A 24,519-nucleotide genomic window follows, 5' to 3' on the forward strand; every position below is an offset into this window, starting at 1 on the left:
CCAGTGCAGATGCAGAGGATTAAAACATGCCATTTTTACACATTATGGCAACTTCACGGAGAACCTTCAACATGGTCTCGCTGTATGGGGGGGGCTATATAGCCTTTGGGACTGCCACTGGTGTTAAGTTAGTGTAAGCCGGAGATGTCTTAAGTGTATAAAGAATGTTCTCACACTTACCAGCCTTCTATGCAGCAGAAACTAGGGAAGGGGTACAGAAATTAAGGCATTTACCCAACCTACGTAACTGTAGAGGAAGAGACATTACTTACAAGAGGCACGGGATTAAGTGGAGGCATGGGACTGAGCCCTGTCTTTCCCCGAGTGGTGATAAACAAGATGCCTGTTGTGTTTTAAACTAGCACCATGGTTAATGCTTACTACAAAGGAGGGAAAAAAAAAAAAAAGCTGTTTGAGTCCATAGTGAATAGAAGGATTTTCAATTACATATCAGTCCAAGTAGGATTTGCTATTTTGCATTTTAAACTTCTTGCCTAGGCAATAAAAGCCAGCGTCAGAGGTTTACTCAGCAATCCTCATCCTCAAAACACCGCCAAGGAAAGCATTGCAATGAGGAAACCTGCCTTTGGAACAGATGATGGGAGGTTACTTGGAGGAGGTGACCACAAATAGGTGCTGAAGCCGCTCGTTCAATGTCCAAGAGAAAACTTTTAACATCAACACCCCACGAGTGGCATCTCTCGCGTCAGCTCCACTCACCTCTGTGCACGGCCGACTCCAGGCACATCAGGAGGTAGGACAGCCTGGCCTCCCGGGAGCGGGGAAGGTTCTCCACGTTGCAGCGGTACTTCTTCAGGTCACTCTTGCAGGACTTGGCCAGCGAGTAACTGACTTTGTAGTCCTGGGCAATCAGCTTCTGGCGTGTGGTCAGCGCGTCACGGCACTGCAGGGGACAGGGTAACTGGATTAGCCTCCACGTGGCACAGCAGAGAGCTGGATGCTGCCGCTTAGGCTTCAGGCTGGGTTTTTAAAAGACTAAAGCTCTAAAATTCACGCGGTTAAGCTGGACTGCAGTTAAATCTGGCTCTGCTCACAGAAGCTGGGTGGTTAACAACCCACACAGGTCGACAGGCCGAGGGTTTTAAAGGCTCTCTTCTCAGGGATCCCTTCTTCAAACTGCACATTCATCCCGCTGTCTGTGAAAGGCGCTGGCTGGGAGCATGACTCACGGCAGTAACTGAGATCAGGCGCTGACATTTATCCCAGCTCTGGTACACGCTCACCCCGTGCCCTCAAGCAGCAACTTTTCCCAGTCACATTTACACAGCAGCAGGCTCTGGGGATTCGTGCCATCAGACGACAGCCAGGAATTTCTTCCCATTTTCCCACAAGCGATGGGACTCGCAAGGATGTGCTGTGCCCAGACCTGAGCCCAGGAGCTGCGAGAACAACCCTTTAAGCTCCCACAACACCAATGACTTCGCCTGTCCCACCCTGGCAGCCACAAAAGCAAGAGCAGATTTTGTGCCCCTGCTGCTCGGCAAACTGCACCCTCAGAGCACCCAGCTCCCTCCCTGCCAAGCCATCTGCTGCAGCTCTGCCTGACCTCTCGACACCCTATAGCCAGGCCTTACGAAGCCAGGCAGCTTAGGGTGGAAGAGACCCTGCAAAAACAGCCTCTGTACAACCCAAAAGGGGCTAAGCAAAAAGAGCAGCCCAGTTCGGTAACCTGTCTGTACAGAATGAAACCTTTCAAGCCCTCGGGGATTACTCCCTCAGCTTTGGATTTGTTAATTGGAAGTAAGCTTGCAGATGGCTAATGTGTTTAAAGAAAAGTCTGATCACCCCCGGCCTCTGCACTGGGCTTCTCCAGCAGAGCTGCTCTGAAGAAGGCCTTACAGATTCCCATCGTGGTATCCCTTCAGTTGATGTAATTCCTTTTAATCCCCAAAATGCTGCTGCTGCAGAAATCACTGAAGGCACTGCTGCCTCCCTCAAACACCCACGCTGACACAGCTGCACACAAACTGCGTTCAGGACTGACTCTCCAGAACAACTTTGTTGGTGGTTTTGCAGAGCCCATCCTCAGGATCAGCACAAGGAAAACTTCCCTAACTCAGCTGTGCCTCTTTCCCACACACTTCCCTACTTTGTAGTCAGCCTTGAAAACAAAAAATAGACAGCTTCCCGTGCCAAGACATTTGGTCATTTTGTTTCTGACGTGCACGTTGTGAGAGCGTTTACCAAGGCTTATACCCACCACGTGGCAGCTTCCACTTTCAGCACTTAAATCACAGCGCTCCCACTTCAGCTCCGAGCTTCCCTTCCCCAGTTACCCTCCCAAAAGCTTTGATTTCTTTAAATCCTTCAACTTTAAAGGCTGGAACTCGAACGCAATTAATCCAAGCTATCAGCATGGAGCTGGGAACACAAGCGTATCAAAGCAAAGGCTCTGTTGGAGCGGCTGTTAGCGGACCACGGAGGTGATGGATTTTCCCCAGCACGGGAGAGGAACAACGGAGGAGCCTGGGCTGACGAAGGACCCGACGGTTTCTGCATTAAGGACGTGTCTCCCTGAGACAGACACCTACCTTCTCACTCATTGATTCCTCAAACTTGTGATTAAAGAGGCACTTGTAAACTCGGCCTTCCCCAGCCTGCGTCTGTGAAGCAGAACAGCAATATTTACGGTTAGAGACGGGGCAGCTAATGCTTCACGGGCAGGCTAAACTACGCCGCGAGGGATTTCTTTTATAACCTTGAAAGATGTTAAAGTTGATATTTTAAGTGACAGTGATGGCTTCAGTGCTATTTTTTTTCTAAAATCTGATTGCATGCAACCCCCTTTTAGCAAGCAGGCCGTCAGCAGACAAAAGCTAACTCTGACGGAGCACCACTCACCTCTGCTGCCTCCTCCCCATTCGAGAGGCTCCACTCCCCTGCACACCCCCAATGCCCGCTCAGCCCATTAACCCACTAAAAATAACGCCTGTTTGTTGGGCAAGTGAACTCAATACCAGATTTATTGCAAAATGACAGCTACAAGGTGCGGGTTTTCAGTGTTACATGATCTTGCTCAAGCTCCGCGCTACCATTTCACTCCCATTCCCAATGCATTCCTTTTTTTATTTATTTTTAACGAAGGCTGGAGGAAACTACTCACATTTTCACAAAATCTCTCTCTGTCGTCCCGGCAGGCGAAGTAGAGGTGCCGGTCCAGGTGGAAGTCATCGGAGGAGAGCTCGGCTACCCGCAGAATGGCCTTCTTGCACTGATCGGACACCTGCACCCGGGGATCGGTCTCCTCCGCCTCCTTCACCAGGCCTTTCTCCAGGCACGCCACCACCTCCCCTTGCGAGTGGGCATCCTGCACGGAAAGAGCAAGAGGGAATCTGTAACCCAAGCATTTACACAGCCCAGTGACCCGTGACGCTGGATTAGCACCGCATAAATGAAGCAAGAAACAAACCACCTACACGCAGAGCTCAGAATTAATGACATTTCCATCCACAGAGGCAGCTGTCGGTGTCTGCCCTGTCCCCACACTTCATATATCTCCGTCCTGATGGTCACCGTGCCATTCCCCCTTGCTGGGCTCTGGGTTTGGTTCAGTGGGACTTAATGGGATTGCCAGCACCCGGAGCAGTTCACCAAGGCAGCCAAATTACCTCTCTGCCCACGCGGCTCTCTCTTGCCATGGCAACAGCAAGTGCCAGCATCATGCTAACAACATCCTGGGGGGAGAAAAAGCAGTGTTTCTCCAGTTTCTCCATGCCGAGGCAAGCCCTCGCCTTGGGGGGTGATCAGGAGCAACGCTAAAAGGGCCACAAGGGAACTTTGGCCAAACGCAGGATTCTCGGTGCTAAGGCCTCCAAAAAAAAAAAAAAGGAATTAAAAAATTCAAAGTGTTCAGTGGTAGGTGAAGTCTTGGACAAAAAAGCAGCTCTGGCCCAACACCGCACCCCAAGTCCACTGTCCAGCAAGCCCGAGGGAGCCCAAAGACAACGTGGGTCCACGACCAGAGACCAGAGACTAAACAGAGCCCACGCTCTGTAACAGAGCAGGGAAGAGGCAGCACGAGGCTGATGAAGGTTCCTGGTCCCTTCCTATGTTTTCTGTGTGTTTAGGAGGGGAACCACACCCCCCTAATACCCCCATGGGTCCGGTTCCTCAAAAAACAAGAACGTTTCTGGAATAGATCCCAAGGCTTCTGCACGTTTTTCCTGCAAAGACAACCTGCTGTACCTCCAGTTCCCTAATTCACGCCACCCTGCCAAGGGAGGGCATTGCCCCTAACCTCATGTCAGGCAGGCAGAGGGTACAACGAGGTCTGAATGTCTGCAAAGAACCGAGCCACCGCAGCTGGCACCGCAGTGACTGCTCAGGGCCAGCCTTCCAGCTCATGCTGCCACGTCGGGGAGCACCAGCAAGGGACCCGCATCCTTAAAACGTGACCCTGACTACTCAAAGCCAAGCAACCCTCCCAAAACTTTGTTCTGCCATTCCTCCTCCTTCGATTCCCATTTTAATTCTGCCCCGCTGGGAGCACAGGCGGAATCAGCCCGCTGAAGTCATGAAGCAACACCCGGCTGCACCGTCAGTTTCAGAGGGCTAAAAGCAGTTCCCTTCCTAAAAAGCAGAAAACCCCAAAACCACACTCCCCAGCCCCCTCCGATTGTTTGGTTTTTCCCTGCAGTGGGAGCTGGCAAACTGCTCACGCTGGCCAGGAATCAGCACCTTTGAGGAAATTAATTATATACCACCAGCCGTTTTAGGGCTGACCCCAACAGCAACCCGAGCGATGCCAGTTAGAGGAGCACGTTCACCGCATGCCTTGAACTTGCCATTTACCCGTAACCACGCCAAACACAAACTCCGTTCCCCAAATCCTCGTGGTCAGCCCGAAGCAGTGATTACAGATAGGAGCTGGCAAGAGCAAACGCTCCTCTGGAGGGGCAGAAGTTGCCAGGTTTCTTCCAGCGTGGCCCACGGTCATGCTACACGTGAAATGAAACCCGTTTTAACCAGCGAGAAGACACTGATTTACGGATGCAGGACACTGGGTGTTTACTGCTGCGTTCCAAGGACACAGCGTGTTGTAACAAATTCACCGCACCGCTTTGCAAACCATTTTTATGTCTGGGTACATCAGCTTGCAGTGCTGGCTACCCCGTGCTGCTGCCCTGTACGAGAGCAGGTTTCAAACACACCAGAGTGAAGTCAGACCCACGTACAGGTCAGCACTTGTGCTGAATTTCGGCCACCGTGCTCCTTCGAGAGGCAGCCCCAAGGTAAGTCACCTCGTGCAGGTCCTGGATACTTCGTCACGTGAAGGCACCACGCTGCTGGCCGAGGGAGGAACACGGGCAGGGCTCAGAGGATGTGATTTGGAGAAATGTCAGCTCAATTACTACAGGCTGAAAGGAGCAACCTGAGTTTTCAAAGCTTAATTAAGGTAAATGCTTAAATGCCCAGCCCAGCCGAGCATCGCTAAGCGCAGAACATGAGCTCCTGGCAAGGTGAAGGGCCACCAGCTTATCACATCTGTGCCATGGATAAAAAAAGGCATACAAAAATCCCACTCAGGTGTACACTTGTTGCCTTACTGAAGTGCATTCTAACTTCCCCCAGCTTTACAAGTCTTAAATGCAGCAAGTATTAGCCTGTAATTAAAGACTGTGCCCCCAGAAAGCTGTTCCTCTCTCCAACCAAAAACCCTCCACCTTACAGCTGAAGACCTCTGAGCTTTTTCCCCAAGTCAGGACTCCCCAGAATTGCTGCAGAGACTGACAGTCTAGGCTTCACTTCTCCAGCACAATATCGAACTACAAGAGATCAAATCTAAAAAAAAAACTGGCACATTTCTTGGAGCTGTTGCCTCATCGCTATCATTCTTAAAGAATTTCACCCCAAAGTTGCAGAGATCCGTTAAACATACAAGATAATTATCTAGGATGGGGTGTCTCGAAACTCCGCGTCATTTCATCAAACGATATATTTAGACCACAAAGGGTACGAACAACTTCTCAATATTGTCCTATGGCACTTGAAGCCGCAGAAAAATGGAACCGAGTTCTAAATGTGCCAGAGCAAACCTCACTTCAGCACAACGCTTTGAGAGACTTTGATGCTTCTGGCCAAAATTCAACCTCTGCGCGTATGTCTTGGGGGAAAGACAGAATTTTAAACACCTCATTTCTTGCTACTCTTTTTCTATCCCGAGTCCCTCCCCACAAAAATAGTTTAGGCTTTGCAATCCCTGTTTATTTTTTCTCATTTTCGGAAGCTCCCCCGCACAGACTTCATTCTTCCTGGGACCTGGCACCCGCTGAGCTCAGCAGTTCCAGCTGCGCACTTGCAGAGATGACCTCGGAAAGCGAGCAGATAAGAGTACAACAAGCGGCACGCAGGAGGGAAAACACAACCTGCCTTATCTGCACAGCACCGTGCTCCGAACAGCCCGGGGCAGCCCTGGGAAACCAGCAGCCTCTGAGCCCAGCAGATCTGTCAAAGCTCCCCCGTGGGGCTGGTTTGGGTGCCAGGATGGCAGGGATTGATTGTGATGAGGTGCCTCGTGGCACTTCAGCTGATAGCAGTGTCCTAGTACCATTCCGTGTGAATGAGGCTGAAGTTATTGGACTTCAGTGATCGTCCAGTACTCCTGTGGAAGCAGGGACAGCACGAGAGCACCCACATGGGTCTCTGTGTGGGTCTATTTCAGCAATCTGAAAAATACGATTACCTGGCAAACTGCTACAACAGATGTACACTTCTGTCCCCTTCATTATGGGAAATAATCAGCTCCAGCCTGGACATCCTGGTGAAACCTGAATTAGCACCAGGGCAGCTACACGCTGCCATTAATTTGCTCCAAGCCCCTGAATTACTGGGAGTGGGAAAGCAGCGAGCTCGTTCTGACAGGCAGCTCGAGAAGAAGAGCTCAGTTACAATTCCTGATTTCAATTTCAAATGAGATTCCTATCACACAAAGACAAAGCAGGCTTTAAATGCCAGGAGACCACACTCAACATAAAGCACAACAGCCAACTGGAAAGGTGACCGAATCTGCTCCCAAACATTTCTCCAGGAACTGGGGAAAAAAAAAAAAAAAAAAAAAAAAAAACACAATCCAGGCACGCTACGAAACTTAATGCTTTCAAGTGACACTTGTACAACCTTCCTTCTACGTCCTGCAAAATGAATTCTACAATCAGACTGAGACTTCCAGGCTGCACTTCTCGGCTCTTAGAGAACAGAAAGCCAACAAGAAAACGTGGAGGAGAAAGCACAGCAAGCACTACATCACAAACAACAAAAGCAGCAGGAACAGAACTCAATTAGGAAACAAAAAGCTAAACTAAAGGATAGAAAAGGAAGATGGTTAGCTAGCAGAACAGCTGCAAGAATACCTATCGAGGAGCCTTTTACAGTTCAAGCAGCCCGTTTACCCCAGCTACGATGATGAAGCTGTCACAGGTAATGCTGCAGCCCATGGGCAGCCTGATGTGGGTGCAGTTAGCGGTCTAGCAGCGCTTATCTCCATAAAAACGAGACGCATCTCTTCCCTCATCTTTCTCCTCAGGTGTCCAGATCCCATTTATTAAATTCGCAGCTATGTTCAGTCACACAAAAGGCTAACGACTATTTCTCTCCAGGCAACTCTCAGAAGCTGCAGCACGGAAACAAAACCCCAACCAGCATCTGATGGGAGTAAATGAGATGCGATTTCTCCACAGCAGAAATGGGACAGCACAGAACACCAACAAAAGAAATGCTTGCACAGCCATTTATAGCTGTTCCCATAGCAGTACAAAACACTCCAATTGCTCTAAGTGCCGATGATGACAGCACAACAAAGGAAATCATCCGACAGGCTGCCACGCTTTCCCGAACCGCGGCAAAATATCCTGGGTTGGGCACCAAAAAAGCGAGGAATGTGCTCAAACTGCGCCAGCCCCCACAAAGAGCCGGTCATGGACTCACTTTGCCATCCGTGCCTGCTGCTGCTGCTGCCCCGAGTGGCAGGCACGGACCAGAAAAGGGACACGGGCTGCAGAAGTAACCCCTGTGTTAATAAACCTGCCAGCACGGGCTCCACATCCACCACGAGACACAGCTCACCTGCGTGAGATCCACGCTGAGGTCCCCGTCATCACCTAGGTCCCTTCCATGCTAGCACAACTATTTTGGTTTTAACTCATTTCAACTCGGTGACGCCACAGGTAGCAGGCAGACCTGGCAGCCAGGACTCCCAGAAACTCTTCCAACCCCCAGGGACTGTCAGAAGCACCTTCTCACAGGGGCTGAAGGGACTCACGAGAGGAAAAGGCAGATGCTACTTTATGGAGAAAGCCTCCTCCAGTCTGAATCCGCGGTGCCTGCAAATTCCTCCCACTTCTACAGCTGCTTTTATTCCTGAAAACGAGGACTGTGCTGAAAACAAGTATTCCTGTGCTTTGTGCTGCTCAGATGAGTCTTTGGAACATACAGCAGGACCTCAATTTAACACCCCATGGATGCAAAGCTGCTTAGAGCAACAAACATCTCAAACAAGAAAGACTCACTATGACAAGATAGCTTAGCATCCAGTTGTTTTTTTTTTTTTTAAACAAAAGCATATTTATTACATTTTTTCACCTCCTCATTAATAGCCAATTTCACAGCTTAATTCCTGAAAACAGAATAACTATAATTTAGAGAGCACTGTAAAAAGTTGAAAGGCTAATTTTAACTTTATCCCTAAAAATAAAACTTACCATCAAGAAAGTCCCTTGTTTATGCAGCACCACATAACTGCTGCCTGCATTTGCCTTACTGAAGTAGGGAAGGAAAAGCAGGGCAACGAAAATAAACCCACATCTAATAACCACAAACTGTTCTCTGCATCAACTTCCACTCAAGTCTCATTTGGCCCTGATTTATTTAGGAAAACCAGCACAGCATTAGATCAGTGCTACTGATCTGTGATGCTAGGTGTAAGTACCCTTCAAACTCTTCTTTTGGGGTGGACAGGGAAAAGAAAAAGCGAACAAATAGAAGCTCTTGAACCCCTCTGTCACTGCACAGGGTGCGTTACCTTGATAACTTTCCTGCAACAGCATCGACAAGGCTGTGCAATGAGTCTAGCAATAGGCGTGCTTAAATCTAGTGCCCGGTTTCATCATATCGAGTCAGGCCTGACAGAGAGCGATCCAAAAGCCAGCTGCCTACCGCCTCACCTGGGGTGCAGCAGGTGAAGGGAAGACAAATGAAAGTCGTCTCTAGGAACAGCAGCTCCTCAGAGCAATAAATGCTTATTTATTAAAAAGGAACTCTGCAGAATCAGGACATCCTTTGCAGATGGATTAAATACGCCACGGATTTTCTCAGTTGCAAGTAAGACAATAATACGGGTGCAGAATCCACATCATTTTCCTTAAGTGAATCGCTTTTACAACCCCATCGACAATCTCCATGTTCTCTGGATACCTTTTCTCCGGGTCGAATGCTGCCACATTTCAGGAGATTGATGTCAGCCTTGCAGTCGTCCATGAAGCCACAGATCAGCCGATAATCGCTGAAGATAATGGCTGTCATTTTAGTGATGTACTGATGGCACTGGTACTCAGTGATGTTGCCTCTGTGATCCACCAAACACGACACCAGGAAGCCTTTACCAACGGGTTCATCTGCACACTCCTTGATCTGTTGAAAGAAAATAAAAATATCAGTATAGTGGGGCTGCAGCTACTGATTTTAACCTTTTGTTTGTTTTTGGTTTTTTTTTTTTTTGTTTTTAGAAGTATCCTCAAAGAAACACGCATCCACAGTTTCAAAACCTGCTGGCAAAGAAACTCTCTCGGCTTTGGGTCCATTTTCAGCAAGTCAGAACACTTGAAAATTCCTGAGAAGTGAAAAATGCCTCATTTGTGCCAGTATCTGGAGAAAGAAAACGCAGTGACCTTGAGGATTATAAGCCCTCTTGCTCAATAATCATCTTTCATAATAATCACATTGAACCCCTGCAATCATGTGCATTTGTAGGAGAAATTATAGTTTGAGAACCTTTATTTAGAAATCGGAGCATATTACAGCATCACTAAATCACGCTCGGACCCCCATTAACCAGCTGACCTCACACAATATAGCAGTTTGGCTAGAAGTGAGAATGATTCAAAAGCCAACACAATATTTATCGAACTGTTTATAACTCGCTGCAAGCTGAAAATATTACTGTACAGGAAAATTCTCAATTTCGTTTTTATCAGGCTCGCAGGAACCGACTGTTGGCAGTAAACCATTTTATAGAGCGGTCTGAAAAAATAAAAATAAAAAAAAATCAGCGCTAACAGAAGCTGAAAGCTGCGCGGGGATCGGAGGGCAGCGTATGTGAGCAGACAGGTCCCCAAATTAAATCACAGCCTGTCCTGCTCGGGGAAGCAGGCAGTGAGGCAGGAACATCACCTCCAGAAGTAAGAGATGCAGGAGGTTTTGGCAGGGACTTTGCAAAGACCCGGGAGAAGGAGGCTGCTCGTCAGCTGCGACTGCTCCCCGAGGAGGGCTGGGATCAGGAAAAGACCCAAATTACAGACCTCTCAGCCCTGGGATGCCCACACCGAAATATGGGCCCAGTGCTGGCGTCCCATTAAGGGGAATGCTGGAAATTGAAGCCACGAGGACAGCACGCTTGACAGTGAGATGCTAAAGTCCAGCCGCAAGCATTTGTCAAGCAATAGGTTTGTGGGTTGACTTGATTGCAAGGATTTGCTCCTGTGCAGATGCTGGAGGGCTCGTCGGTCCCAAAGGAGCTCCGACAGCACCCCAAACACCAGCTGGGCTCTGATACCTGGCAGGGGCAGCGCTAAGAGGTGCAGTGAGCAGTTTCCTCAGCTCTGCAACACCACGTTGGAATCTTCACACTGCAAATATTAATAGAGACACGTTTCTAGGAAGACACTAATTCGAAAAAGAATTAATTCAGGGCATCCTGTGACAGACTCAGATGGGTCAGATGCAATGAATGAAACAGGTCTGCCTCCACCTCACTTTATGAGGCCATTTTTTCCATGTAAGAGCTAAAACATGCAACATTTTAAAAAAAAGATTATTTGAAGGCAGGTGTAGACTGGTAGAGCATTTCGTATTTAATCTCGGGGTGTCGTGTGCCAAGAGCCCAGCTTTGGAAACAGCCCCAGAGCTGCATGGCAGGCCAAGCGGTTGCGTTATTGCCTCACCACTTCTAAGGCAACCAGCTGTAATTCTGGATTTAAACTAAGGCCCAAGCTCATAGCATTGCAACAGTTAAGGAAAAAGTTGGCATTCGCATCAAATCTATGATTAGCTGATAAAATTTAAGGTGGGATTTCCAGAATGTACCCAGTTGGGATCGTCACCAATGCCCAAATGACTTTTTACTAGGAATTGCTCTTCTGGTAGTCCTTTGTTTTTGATACAAAGCAATGCTAAGACTCCAAGCTCAGTCACACAGCAAGAGAACACCTACTTGGTAGCATCAACTACAGACAAATACTACTAGGCAGCATGTTAACAGTACACTGCCCGCTGTATGTTCAACTTCTGTAGAAATTCCATCATAAATTAGCGGCATGGTTTATGCACCTGCCTCAGAATCAGGCGTCAGAAGATCAAACAAGATTGATACTTATCCAGCCTTTCTTCTTCCTTTCAATAAAAAGCACTCGAAGGTAAAATACCTGCAATTCATGCCATCGTTCACCACAATTTAAGCACAACTCCACTGGTTAACACACAGCTGAAGTTCTGTGCTGCTCCCGCTGCTTTTAGACACCGTATCCCAGATTTAGAGGGCACCATTTACAGTGCCAGGCTGTCACTGTACAGAAGTGGTAATTACACAGACTGTTAAAAGAGCATTTTCAAGAATGCCTCGGTTGTAAAAATTCTGCAGTGGTCTCACGACACGAAATAGGGAGGGAAAAATCTTTCCTGTGGCTGCAAAAAGCGGGATCCAACAGGCAGTGCCTGATTTTGGGAGCTACCAAACTCCAAACACAACATAAAGCTTCCACGCAAGCCGTTCTCCTTCCACTGTTCAATACTCTAGCCTTCTGTGTTGGCTCTTTTCCTTGACCCTTCCTTATTCTAAATGCTTTATCACTCATGCTATTCTTACCACGACTCATCTGGTGCTAACAGAAGGAGAAATGGGCCATAGTCAGCCACGAGGAAACAGCAGTGGCACATCCCTCATCTACCCCACTAATTCCTGAACTTTTGGGGCCATGCTGCTGTTGACACCCTCAGTTTCTCAGATCTATGCATGTTCTTCTTAAATCAGCTGAAAATTTTGTAAAGAAAAGGGAACAGCGGAGTTGATCCCAATGCAGTTCCATCAAACGCGTGAGGACCTGGGGAACCACAAAGGAGCCAGCACCTAGAGTGAACTGAACCTTTAAAAAGGCAAGTTTAAAAATCATGCCAGGCGGCATGATTCTTGCCCCATCAGCTCCCCTGTGAGGCTGAGAGCACAGCCACAGGAGCTCTAAAATGAGCACAAGGAAAGACGTGATCAGGTCTTGGAGGCTGGGCTGAGGTGTTCTGATGCTGGAGACAGAGCACCAGCTCCTCGTGCACTCTAAAAATAGGAAGTTCCTAATAGAGAGTCCCCGGAGTATTTAGCTTTGAGCTTAGAGGAAAAAAATATGTTGATTCATGATTTGACGTCAATTTGTCTATCCCTTTTGCTAGCCAGCCAGAATCAAAAGTAGCCTTGCTCTAAAAGTTCAGCAGAACCCTTGCTACAGCAACCCTGCTACGGCTGTTGAGCACTTGTTAACAGGGACATCAGCCCATCATTTCTTCCATTTTTTGGTACCTTTGCCCGGCACCACTAAGGTCACAGGCTTTTTCAGCAAGAAGGCTGCATGAATTATGCCCAGGAATCTGGCAAATAAGACAAGAGCTTACCCAAAACGCTGCTGGCACACTGATTTTCCATCACAAGGAGGCAAGAAAAATCTTAGTGCCACAAGAGCAGTTGTGCCTCTCTTGGCTTACCTCTGCAATAGTGGACTTGCAGACTTCTCTGGCCACGGATTCGAACTTCGGATCTGTAGTTAGGTTCAGCTTGTAGTTCCACAGGAGCTAGAGAGGGGGAAAAAAGGACAAAAAGAAGGTTTAAGAGCTTCCCGTGGATAATGAGGAATTGCTGTTTCGCTTCAGAAAAGCAGCAAACATCAACACCCCACACTGGTACCTTCGTCCTTCCACAGCACAGCCATCAGTGCAAAGTCTCCTTGACAACAACTTCTGTCTTTCATTTCCTCAAGAGTTTTATCTTGGACACATTCAGAGTGCTAGAAATCTCCCTATAAGGTCATGAGCTGACTCATTACAAGGAAATACATTTAATGAAGAGATTTTCATAATCAGAAGGGATCACACAATGAAAGCTGTAGCTTGCCACCTGCTGCATATTTAGCAATCTTTAGCCCACCACTTTCTGTGCCGTGGCTCATCTGCCTGACACAAATGCTTTACCAGAAACAAAGTCCTCGATACGAGCAGATTTCATATAGAAAAAGCTAAAAAGACAAGCAAAAAAAAGAAGGGGACGATGCATTTGGTCCCGTATTCGCTTCCCTCTGCCAGGGGCTGCACCCAGGCAGCTTTTTGGATGCAGACACAGTGCAGCCCTAGAGGTTCTCTCCTGTTGAGCTGTTTGATACATTGCAGGTTGCTCTGCAAGACGGCTCAGGGAGGATGACTCTTCTGCTAGGAGCCAGAGATTAGCTCATGCAGAAGCCTGGATGCATTGGGTCATCCCGCAGGAATCAATCTTGGGCAAGTTCCACTCTGCAGACACACACACACACCCCGGGTCTCCTCCTCAGGCACCACAAAGTAAAAATAAAAGGCAGCAAAACCTCAGCAAATTAATTGCAGAGAGGTTGCCCAAGAGCAGCTCTGTTAGCTCATCTGGTTTTCTCTAGGAACTCGTTACATTTAAACGTTTTCAATTAACATAAAGATTAAACAGTTTTTAAAAATTAATTTTAAACGCTCTGCCTTCACGGCAAGAATTAAAATGCTAAATAGTTTGGTCAAACTCCTATTTTGAAAAGCGTTGTACACAGAGGAAAGACAGAAACATGCAGAGACACGGGGCAGGCAGCTTCGCATCGCCGCCACGAGGGTGCAAACACTAAGAACTAGGAACGCACCATCTTCCACACCTCCCGTCACGGCTCTGAAGTTGTGAAAAGTTAAAAAATATATATATAAAATTACACGATTCTAGCCTATTTTGGAGGGTGTGAGTTGTAAACATAGAGGTTTAACAGAGAGAAGTGAACTAGCAGGCAGCCCGCCCCTGCAAAGAGCCGTGTGCGCCTCCCAGCCAGGACCAGAAGGGCAAAAATAAGGGGCGACAGCATCAAAAGGCACTCTGCGCTTGCAACCTCAGGCTCTGGAGGGCATCTCGCTTCAGAATTGCCCAAGGAAAACATCCCACAGGCAGAAGGGAGGTTATGCGTGTGGCTTGAAAACCCAGATTTTGGAGCTCAGCAATGTTTTCCCAGGAGATGACCAGAAGGCTGCAGGGAGGCAAAGAAAACTGAAACAAGACTGCGTCTCTGCGGCCTGGTTTTCCATTTTTTCACTGTGGATTTCTGCTGGCATAGGGGTTAAGCGCCAGGTACACATTTTAACACTGAACTTTTCTCTCTCTCCAAAATAAGACCTAAAACCAGAAGCCTGATGTGCCCTTCACCCACGCAACACAGAGTTAGAGCTGCCACGAAGTCGGGCAGCACAGGGCTAAGGGTTAAATTAGAAACAACTGGAAATGCCAGCTTGTACAGCACGGCTGGCTCTTGCTCCTGGCATTTATCTCCCAATAATAAACTAAAATACAGCTTCTGAAGCACCTGAAACAAAGACCACTGCTGATGAACGTGTTTGTCTGTTCATGTCCATGGCTAAAAAATCAAGGATCCCGATACCGTGTGCTGTAACAGAAGGCCAAGGAGAGAAGCCAAAGGAAATGTAATGCCAATCTTAGCTCTGACCTTTTTTTTTTTCCCCCCTTTTTCCCTGTAGTCTTGGGATTTGAAGAGTCAGCTTGATAGTCTGAAAACTGGCTAACAGTTTGCTCAGTGTTAAACACAGCGCTGCGAGGGAATCTGCTCTAAAACTAGCCAAGTGGTTCAAACTGCCTCTAAATATCACACCCTGATGGCATTTCCCAAGCAAGTCTAAGAATTTAGCAGCTGTGAAAGCAATACAGAAGGCTTCGACAGCTGAAGCTGAGAGTTTAAATTCAGCACCGCTCACATCTCTCCCAGAAGGAGCGCAGCATATTGCTCCCAGCAACTCACGGGAACCACCCCCCGAGCGTAAATTGGGAAATAAATTGGGAAAGACGTCTGCTGTCCTCCTCCGACACGGAAATACAGCGTGTGGGGCACTTGATGTTCCTTCCTGCAGCCTCCAGTAAGACCACGCTGGCTATACTGGGCTACAGAAGTCGCCACGTGCTCATCCTCCGTTGGCCAACGACTCAGGGGTGTCCTGACCAAGGCTTTCTGCAAGCCCTGTGCCAAACAGGGAACGTGAGCTGTGAATGCTGCAGTGAAAGGCTGAATAAAACAAAGAGTACTTACGTGGTTGCAGTCTGAAGAGATTTCGTTGTCTGGCTGAAAGGAGAAAAAAAAAAAGGCACGTCAGGTCACGGCTGCGTTTAACACACAGAACAATATAAGCTTGTAGGAACTACCATATCATCAAGGATTTCCATTTGACACAACTGACAGGAGATGTTAGAAGCTGCACATGGTATCTACAGGCCAGAAAGACAGGAACACCAGGGACAACCCTGTCCCACCTCTGCACAACACAAATGGCACAGTAGCAGCCTTTACGTGGCCACCACAAAGCCGCAATGGGCATGCTTGTGCTCAGCCCAGCTTCCCAAACTGACAAAGCACCTGTAGGAAAATGTGGCCATGGAGTTAAGACAAAAAAACACCTTCATGCACACAACTGAAGGACAAAGGCAGCCTTGCTTGCCTCGATTTGCCAGCCCAGTAACTCTCTGGGAGCAAATGGTGGCGCTCCAGGGGGAGCTGCTGGCAGCGCCCTGCCTCCTGCTGATCCCTTCAGCCCCGACTCGTTGCCTTTCTGCTTTTTTTCCTTTTCCAGCCACCACAGAGAGCTCAGGGCCGCAGGGATGTGAGGCAGAACCAGCCCTGAAGCTGGGGCAGCCCGGGAGCCCCCCAAAGCAGGCGTTTGCTCCATGGGGTGCTCGCACCATCGCTGCTTCAGGGAGCGCAAACACAAGTCATGGGAAAAAGGGAGCACAGAAAGGCTTCCAAGCCCTTAATTACAGCCATTATTAACTAAAGCACTTACTTTGTATAGCAGGAAGTGGCAAAAATTACCTCTGCAGTTAAGAATTAAAACAAAGAAATCACCTGAAGGCTCATGGTAATTAGTCACGGTTTGGTCAGGATGCCACCACCCAAACCATCTCTCCCGGAGTAACCATAAACTTGAAAATTAGGGTTTCAAGCTTTGTCTTAGAGACTAACAGACACCTGTTTGGTACCCTCAGACTGCAGGACTGATCCTCACAACAGAAAAATTAGGATGACACCCAAACTGCACCGTTTCAGAGAAGCACCTCCCCAAAGCCAACGCTAGCGGGACTTAGGAGGCGATTCCCCCTTAACTTTCTGCACCCATCCTAATCGTTTGGTGACACATCAAATTTCAAAAGCAGCCAGAATACCCTCAGCTGGCATCGCTGTTTCAGCCCAGGCCAGCTTCTTCATGAAATTCTGTACGTCAGCAGTGCAATTAGCCCGTTGTGGCCAGGACGTATCTGCTGCCCGGCCAAGCAGGAGGACTTGGGAGGGCCAGAGAGAGCTTTCCCAAAGCGCCTCTTGGCTGCCTCAGCTCCTCCAGCATCCTCCAACCTCATTCACTTTGCTTCAAATCTATCAAAGATTAAAACTTTTTTCCTGGAAAGATAAGCCCGGGAAGATAACAGACTGGTTTGCACTAGCCTGGGAAGCTGAGGCAAGCTTTTCCTGAAACGCACGACATTAACATACCAGACGTTAAAATACCCGCCTTCCCCGTGCTCTGCAGAAAACCTCAGCTCTGAAAAAAACAGCCTGATTTCTTTCATTGCAATGGAAGCTCAACGGGACCCCAAGCGAGCCCTGCCTACACTCAGAGCTCAGTGCTCCAGCTCGCAGCAGCGCCCGACGGAGCCGGCAGCCCTCGGTCCTCGCCTCCTGCCACGCGGGTGCAGCAGGGGCAGGCTCGGTGGAGGAATGACCTCCACCTGGGAGGCAGGAACCAGGGGGATAAGGGAAAGGTAAGGATCAGACAGCACCAGGAGCTGCACCATGTCGCGTTTTGGGAAAGGAAGCTGACAGGGAGGAGGCCGTCATGCAGAGCAAGGAGAGGGAAGGACTCCGCTTGCACCTGACGGAAGGATTAAAGGCTGGTTCACAGTAGGGACGTGTCCCTGGGGGCTCCTTCAGGCTCTTGCTTTTTAGCAGTTTAGTTTAAGACAGAAAAAGCACTGCCTTGCACGTGATCACAACAGCCCCATGAACTCCAAAGGCTGGTGTGAAGCCCTGCCACAAGCTCGCCAGCACCGCCTTCCCCATCCTCCCGGCCTCAGCTCGCTCAAGGAGCCGTACCATGGAGTGACCTGGGCAAGTCCCTGGTACAATTCATGCCACCAGGCTGTAACAAGCAAGTCAAGAATCCTAAATGTCCACCAAGGAAGAAACAAAGTCTTGGGAGAGCTCTGCACGGATCGCTTTAATCACCAGCCTGACCTTCCTTTCCTTCGCTCAGGCAAACAGGAGAGCCTGAGGCCAGCCACGTGAGTGCCTTCATCCCCAGGTTTTAATCCCTCTGCAGAGCAGGGGATGACAGCAGCCGCCTCCACTGATCTTTTGGGGCCAGAGCAGCAAGCACTCATTGGAAAGGACCGAGCAAGCCAGGTGTTCTCCACCTGCACTCAGGATTAGATCGCAAGGAGCTTGAATGGATCAATGAGGAAAGGATGCAATGGCAGCCGCCTTCCCACGAAGGAGAGGGCAGGCAGCAGTCCGGGCAGCACGTGTGACCTGTTGCAGAGCACAGCACGGATGGATACGCAGTAGGAATCAGCTCACGGGGTCCAGCTGGTGTTGAATTTCACCGTTTTGACCTTACGCAAACAAAAATTTGTCAGCACTACCTGCCGAGAGGCGGCAGGTGACCCAGGGGTTTCTAACACGGAGGCTGTGGAGCTGCTCAAGGGAAAGGATTTGGGAGCTGCGTCCTTCCCCCGGGTACCAGCAGTCCCTTTGTGCCAACACACCCCGCTGGGACGGGCAGCTCACAATAAGGCAATTCAGTGCTCAGGTATCAGGGCTGCAAAGAGCACGAGCCCCGTGCAAGGCAGGGAGCGAGGAGAGATCCGGGAGAGCCGCCCCCCTGCAGACCTTCCCCTCCCGAGGCGAGGGCAACGAGCAATCTGCAGAACAGCCCGGGGGAACGTCAGCAGATACAGCAGCCTGGGCAAGAATCAACACGGCTTTTGTTTAAAAAAAGGAAAAAAAAAAAAGAAAAAACAAACCATCGCACAGCCACCCAGGCCTCCAACCTGCTGAAACTTCCTGGAGCGCGTGCCAGCGAGCAGATGGCTACAGTAAGCCATTTTCACACATCCTGCAATCCTGCAAGAGTCATGTGCGATACAGAAGTTAAACCGGAGACAACCGGAGCTCCGAACAGATGAGCAGGCTTCGTAACTTAATTACACGTTTAGTGAGCAATGAGAGTTCAACTCGTTAAGCTGCGCTCCCAACGCCCTGCAACGCCGAGAGACGGCGGTGCCAAAACCAAACCCGTGTCAGCGAAAGCCTCTCACCTTGATCATTCCCAATTTTAAAGGAGTTTTTTGGAGCAAGCGCGGCACCGAGCTCCCACAGACCCAGGTTCTTTCACCCCAGTTTTCACACGCTGCTTTAGCTGAGCTGGAAGGGGAGGGCCGAGCTAAGGGCCCCCCCTTGGAGCTATTTTCAGCAGTTCATTTTCGTACCCACACACTCCAGAAAAGCTCCAGGTGCCACGCACCCACCAGGAAAACCCGAGGGAGACCTGAGGCTCCCCAAGGCCACGGTGACTGCAGTGTAAAACTGCTTGTAGGACGTCCCAAAGCATTTATGGCATCGAATATTTTCAGGTTTGTCACGCCGTATTGTACGGAGCTGAGAAGAGCCATGCTGCACGCCAGTTCTCGCCTTGGCACCGCTTCAAAGGGCCAGAAGTTTGGACTTCAAAATGCTTCAAGAGATCAGCCCCTGCCAGAAAAAAAAGCTGACTTCCTCCGTTACTCATTCCCGAGCTCTCCCAAAGAAACTTCTCAGCAGAAAGCTTTCTGGTTGCTGAAAAGCAGCGCGTCCCGTCCAACTGCAGAGGCCAAAACCGCAGAGAGACGCCTCGATGAACTCCTCTGGGAAGCTGGCAGGAAGCAAAAACAGGCCTGGGGTGGCGGTGAGGGGCAACTCCCCACAGCACCCCTTTGGTGAGACTCTCACCTCCACCTGCAGAAGCCTGTGGGATGTTTTTGGGGAGTCCCAGAGGTGCCCTGCTCCCTCGTGGAGACCCTCGCTAACAAGGAGGGCTGCCGGGGAGATGTGTGCCAAAAAAAATCCTGCTCCCTATGCTGCCCGGTACATCAGAGGGTGATTTCAGAAAGCAGCACTGAGCTGTGCAGTGCCTGGGACAAGCCACGAGGGGCTTTGGTCACAAAGAGCTGCCTACCAGCAGCACATCCCACCGAGAAACCCAAGAAATTCGGGAGTGCGTGCAGCAAGGAGAGCCGAGACCTTGTCAATGTCAGGAACCCAAAGCAAGCGTCTACGGGATGGAGCCAGGAACAAGGCTGGTGAAGATGCGCCCACCCTACAGATCACAGGGTGATAGCACGCTGCTGGGGCAGCAGGAACAGGACTGGGAGCAGGAGCAGGATTTTTGGGGATCCCCGGGGGGCTGCTGGTGCTGAGGACAGCGATACAGGAGCCCTGTAACACGCTGCCACCGCGAGCCTTCGGCTGCTGCTCCAGGAACCCACACGGGCAGAGCGTGTTCTCCATCACGCCGTACCCTCAGGCCACCGAGAAGGAACTGAAAATCTCTTTTTTTTCATAAACTAAGAAATAAAAAAAAATAATAATCATTTATGCAAATCTTAAGGTCGTGACCAGGACAGCAAGACTTCGAACAAGTCACAGAGGTTTTCCCACGTGCAGCGACTGCTCTGATCCCGTATTTATTTCGGTTCTGCTTTAACAATACTCATCGTCTGCTTCTTAATTAAATCGCCACTTCCATCCAAAAGCAGCTTGATGAATGGAGAAGTAATTCAGGAGATAATGCCTTACCATTTTTAAACGTTACTTAAAAGATAGAAACATTAAGATGCGAGCATTTAAATAATTACAGAGCTTATCAATTTAGTCAAGAAAAACACCAAGCTTGGCAGTGAAGGCTAAAATTAGCCGCAAAATAATATAACCAGCCTAGAAAACTCTAGAAAGATTACCACAGCGTTCAAGCAAGACTGAAATTATTCAAATCTGGGCTTCTGGCTTATTTAAATCAACCTGCCTGGGAGCGACGCAAATCGTGGTGGTAAATTGATTTCCCTGGCGTCTGTTTCTCCTCTCCCAAGAGCCACAGAGAGAAAAAGGAGGGGAGCAGAAAGCCAAGCCGAGGCCAGCCGATGCACAACTTGCCAGGGGTGCTCCCTGCTCTGGGCCAGCCCAACGGGACCAAGGTGCCAGCACCCACGCGAGTCGGGCGCGCGCTGGCTCAGGACCCGAGGGATGTGCTGAGCCTCTCGGTGCCACGCTGAGATCAGGATTTTAACTCCTAGAGCTGGTACAACGTGGCATGGCCCACGCTTTATTTTTTTCCCCTTACTAGCTAGCCTTTGCTGCACTTTGGCAACGCACGCCTGGACCTCGTGCGCAAGGGGATGCTGGAAACTTTCAGCAAGCCTGCGGTGCCAACGCCTCCTCCGAGGTGAAAAAGGCAGGGCTGCTTCAGGGCTGCCAAGGGGCAGAGCGCAAAGCAAGAAAACACCGCATTAAATAAACACCGAGGGCATTTACCAAACGAATTCTGCTGGCATGAGGCTCGGCGGGGAGGGGCTGGACCCCAGCCCCATGGCCACTGGGGAGTTTTACTGCTCGGGTTCTCCTTCGGCACCGAGCAGACTGAATGAAGGTGGCTGCTGCCTGGTGGCTGCTCCCCGGGGAGCTGCGTTTCGCAGCGGAGGAGCTCTCCAGAAAGGGCTGCTGGAGACATCTGCAGCAGCAGGGCACTGAGTCACCAGCCCGGGCCTGATTCATCGCGCCCGGCGCTATTTAGGAACCCGAGAGCGGGACGCACGGGAGAGGTGGATGCGAGCGACGAGTCGTTTGAAGGGTCTAGATGTAAACCAACCTGATTTACATGCGTTTGTTTCCTTTTTTTTGTTTTCTTTTTTTTTTTTGCCTGGGCAACGTTTCTTCAACGGCACAAGCCCACGGCGGCGCTGGGTGCAGAGGCGGCAGAACTTTAACCTGGATGAATCACAATGTTTTCCTTGCGTTACTGGAGGAAAAAGCAAACTCGAATGTTTATTTTAACCCCAGATAAAATCATTTGGATTTTGTTCAACACAATTCAACGTGAATAAGTCTTCCGAGGCACCGCGAAGGCAAGGTTTCCATGGGACTAGCAGCAAACCAGCAAATCAAAATTCCGCTCGCCTTCAGAAGACGCAAACAAAAGCCTTGCTGCAGATCCGAAGCTCCTTCCTTCGGTTTATCCCTCCGATAAAGGGCTCGGGGCTGCCTTATTGCAGCTCTGCTAGCGGTTCGAGCTGACCGGTCCCCAGGAGAAGGCAGGCAGGGGCACGGAGCTGCCTCCTCCGCCGGAGGAAGCTGCCTTCAGTGCCCTGCGTGTTTCTGAGAGCTCCTTCCCAAACGCACGAGGGTTTTTCAGCTCGAACTGCTGGGCTCAATCGTGATACAGATAGCTAGAGCCGCTCAGCCAAGCGCTTTGCTTGAAAACGCTGGCTGCGACGGTAATTCGGAGGATTTAAAATGATACCACGGTAAGCAGCCAGATCAGCTTCCCTTAGGCCAAGCGAAGAAATTACAGCTGACTAGTTTTACACAGATGAGCAAGCTTAAAAAAAAACATAATACGTACTCGGTGCTGGATGTTAAGTGAGCTCAGGAGCTTTCTGGAAAGCAGCGTTAGTAGAAAGACGCCTTACTGGTAGCGGGGAGCCAGACACCTGCACACAAATCCTTCCAATTACCGCTTCCATAACTCCCACTTAAAAAGCTATGAATAAAGACAAGCTGCAATTAAAAGCCTGAGCACACCTCCAGCTCCTCTGCTAACATCGATGGAGTGAAATAACGGGGGAAGGAGGGACAGGGGGGGAAAGCAGTGACCCCGTCCCCACCTAGCACGATCCTCCACGCCAAATCCTTGATTTTTTTTTTGGTTTCATCCACGAGAACTTCAGAGCTGAAGTCCGTAGCAGGTAGCAGAGGTCACTTGGCACACATCAGCACGCTCTGGTCACTGCTGGTGGTCGGTAGATGGCTGTCAGTGATGGTTGCTCACATCACAGCGATGCTCTCCTACCACCTGAAGGCCAGGCGTGACTGCAGGATGCACGTGGAGAAAGCTCTGCCCCCATGGGAATCCACAGCAGACAGTCCCCGCTTTTCATGGGGACTTGCAGCTCGCTGATGGCAAAGCTCAGACAGCTGCAGAACGCAGCGAGACCATTTGGTGCCACCCAACAGGCAGAATAAAGCTGATTTCCTTAGCAAGTAACACTTAGAAGAGGACTTTAAGAAATCCCCTTATACCAAAGTAGAACAAAGATCCTAACTGCGCACACGACACAGTTACAAAGGCAGCAGCAAGCTCCTGGGGGCGTGCAGGGGAAAACCCAATGGCACTGCCCTCACATAGGTGCCTTTTTTATTTTATTTTATTTTATTTTATTTTTAACCCCACGCAAGCATTTAAGTCCCTTGCAAGCAGATTTCTATCTGAATGACAAGGGGAAAAAAGGTGCTGGTGGTGTGCAGCTCTTGCAACACCAAGGTAAGATTGGAATGATTTACGCACAGGTCAGTACCACTGCCAAATAAATATATATATTAATATATTATTTTATTTCTTTTTTTTTTTTTGTGTGTGTGTCCTCGACCAGACCAGGCGGTCTTGCTCAGGGAACAATTAGCTGCTGGGTGCCAGCCTCTATACAAATACCCCCCCGGATTATCAAGTAATTTATGCAGGCATTTTTACACCTGTCATATAACTCAGAGTAGAGAAGAGGCTGAAGATATGATTGTCCCGTAACAATTCAAGGCAAGATAAAACCCAGAAGAGAGGCACTAAACAGCAGCAGGAAGAAGCTGCCTGTTCCTAGGTGAGGCAGGATCCTTTGTGCCTGGCACAAGAGCAGGGAAGCCGCCTCTGCCACGAGGCACACGCTGCTCTTCTGGGTGGAAACTGAGCCTCAGCAAAACGCAGGCTAAAAACGAGCATCCAGGGCTCCGCTGGCACCGTTTGGGTACGAGCCCAAGCGTGACACGAGCAGAGTTTGAGGCATCTGAAAAACAGAAGCAGATGGAGAAGAAACCCAAGAGCGCGATTCCTCCAGCGATTATTTGGCACCGAGATGCAACCATCGGGGTTTCCCCCCAATAAAAAAATCCCTGTACAACGGCTTCCCTTTTATCAACTACATCTGAGCTCGGATGTTGCAGGAAGGAGGAGACGCTGCCCTGTGCGGGGAGAGCCAGGTCTCTCCTCTGTTGGTGCACCACCACCAGCTGCATTTTGCAGCCGCGCAGCTCCTGGCTCAGGCGATCCGGGGGCACAGCACCACGTTAGCTCCATCCCAGCTGCCCTCGGGAACAAGAGGCAGCGACAGAAAAGCCTCGGAGCTAGTTAAGAACTGCCACATTCAGGCATTTTTCACTTTACCGCACACGGACCAAGCGTTCCAAAAAACAGCATTTTCAGGCTTCCTGAAGCCCCCAAAATTCAGGTTTACATCTGGAGCTGTAACGGGGCATCTACCAGCTTCCCTGAGGCAACCTGAGGCACCTGAGGATATTTTTATAACTGATAATCTACCAAATTACCCGACTAGCCTTGACGTTTAGAGGCCAAGATGCCAAGATCCCACCGAGTGAGGCTTTTGGGGTCCTTTTGGGTGCATTTAAGCACAGCAATTCAGGCAAAGCTTATCAAAGCCCAAGCTGCAGTTTTACAACAATGTTGACTCTGCAAGCACAGAATAAACCCCAAACCCATCAAAGTCACCCTCCCTGCTTCTCAGGAGCCCCTGGGGGTGGGGGAGCCGCTCAGTTGCTGCTTTTCAGATGTGAAGCTGCTCACGGCAGCCGCTGGCAGTGAAGGTGACACGGGAGAACCTGAGCTGCCACTGCCCTGCTCCCAGATAAATAAATGGGCAGGTACACGTATTTATTTATATAT

The 24,519-nt window shown here is 49.6% G+C and overlaps 1 protein-coding gene across 1 annotated transcript in view; it reads right to left on the reverse strand.

Annotated features, from left to right (window-relative positions):
* Positions 1-24,519, reverse strand: part of GLG1 (golgi glycoprotein 1) — a 64,893-nt gene that overhangs the window by 27,450 nt on the left and 12,924 nt on the right. Inside the window, exons 2-7 of the mRNA XM_068692996.1 lie at positions 15,585-15,617; positions 12,979-13,065; positions 9,430-9,645; positions 3,125-3,328; positions 2,553-2,624; positions 721-904 (exon numbers count right to left, since the gene is read on the reverse strand). Coding sequence (XP_068549097.1) covers positions 721-904; positions 2,553-2,624; positions 3,125-3,328; positions 9,430-9,645; positions 12,979-13,065; positions 15,585-15,617 — 796 coding nt within the window. The remainder of the gene's footprint in view (positions 1-720; positions 905-2,552; positions 2,625-3,124; positions 3,329-9,429; positions 9,646-12,978; positions 13,066-15,584; positions 15,618-24,519) is intronic.

Source organism: Anas acuta, chromosome 10, assembly GCF_963932015.1.
Source record: "Anas acuta chromosome 10, bAnaAcu1.1, whole genome shotgun sequence".
NCBI lineage: Eukaryota > Metazoa > Chordata > Aves > Anseriformes > Anatidae > Anas > Anas acuta.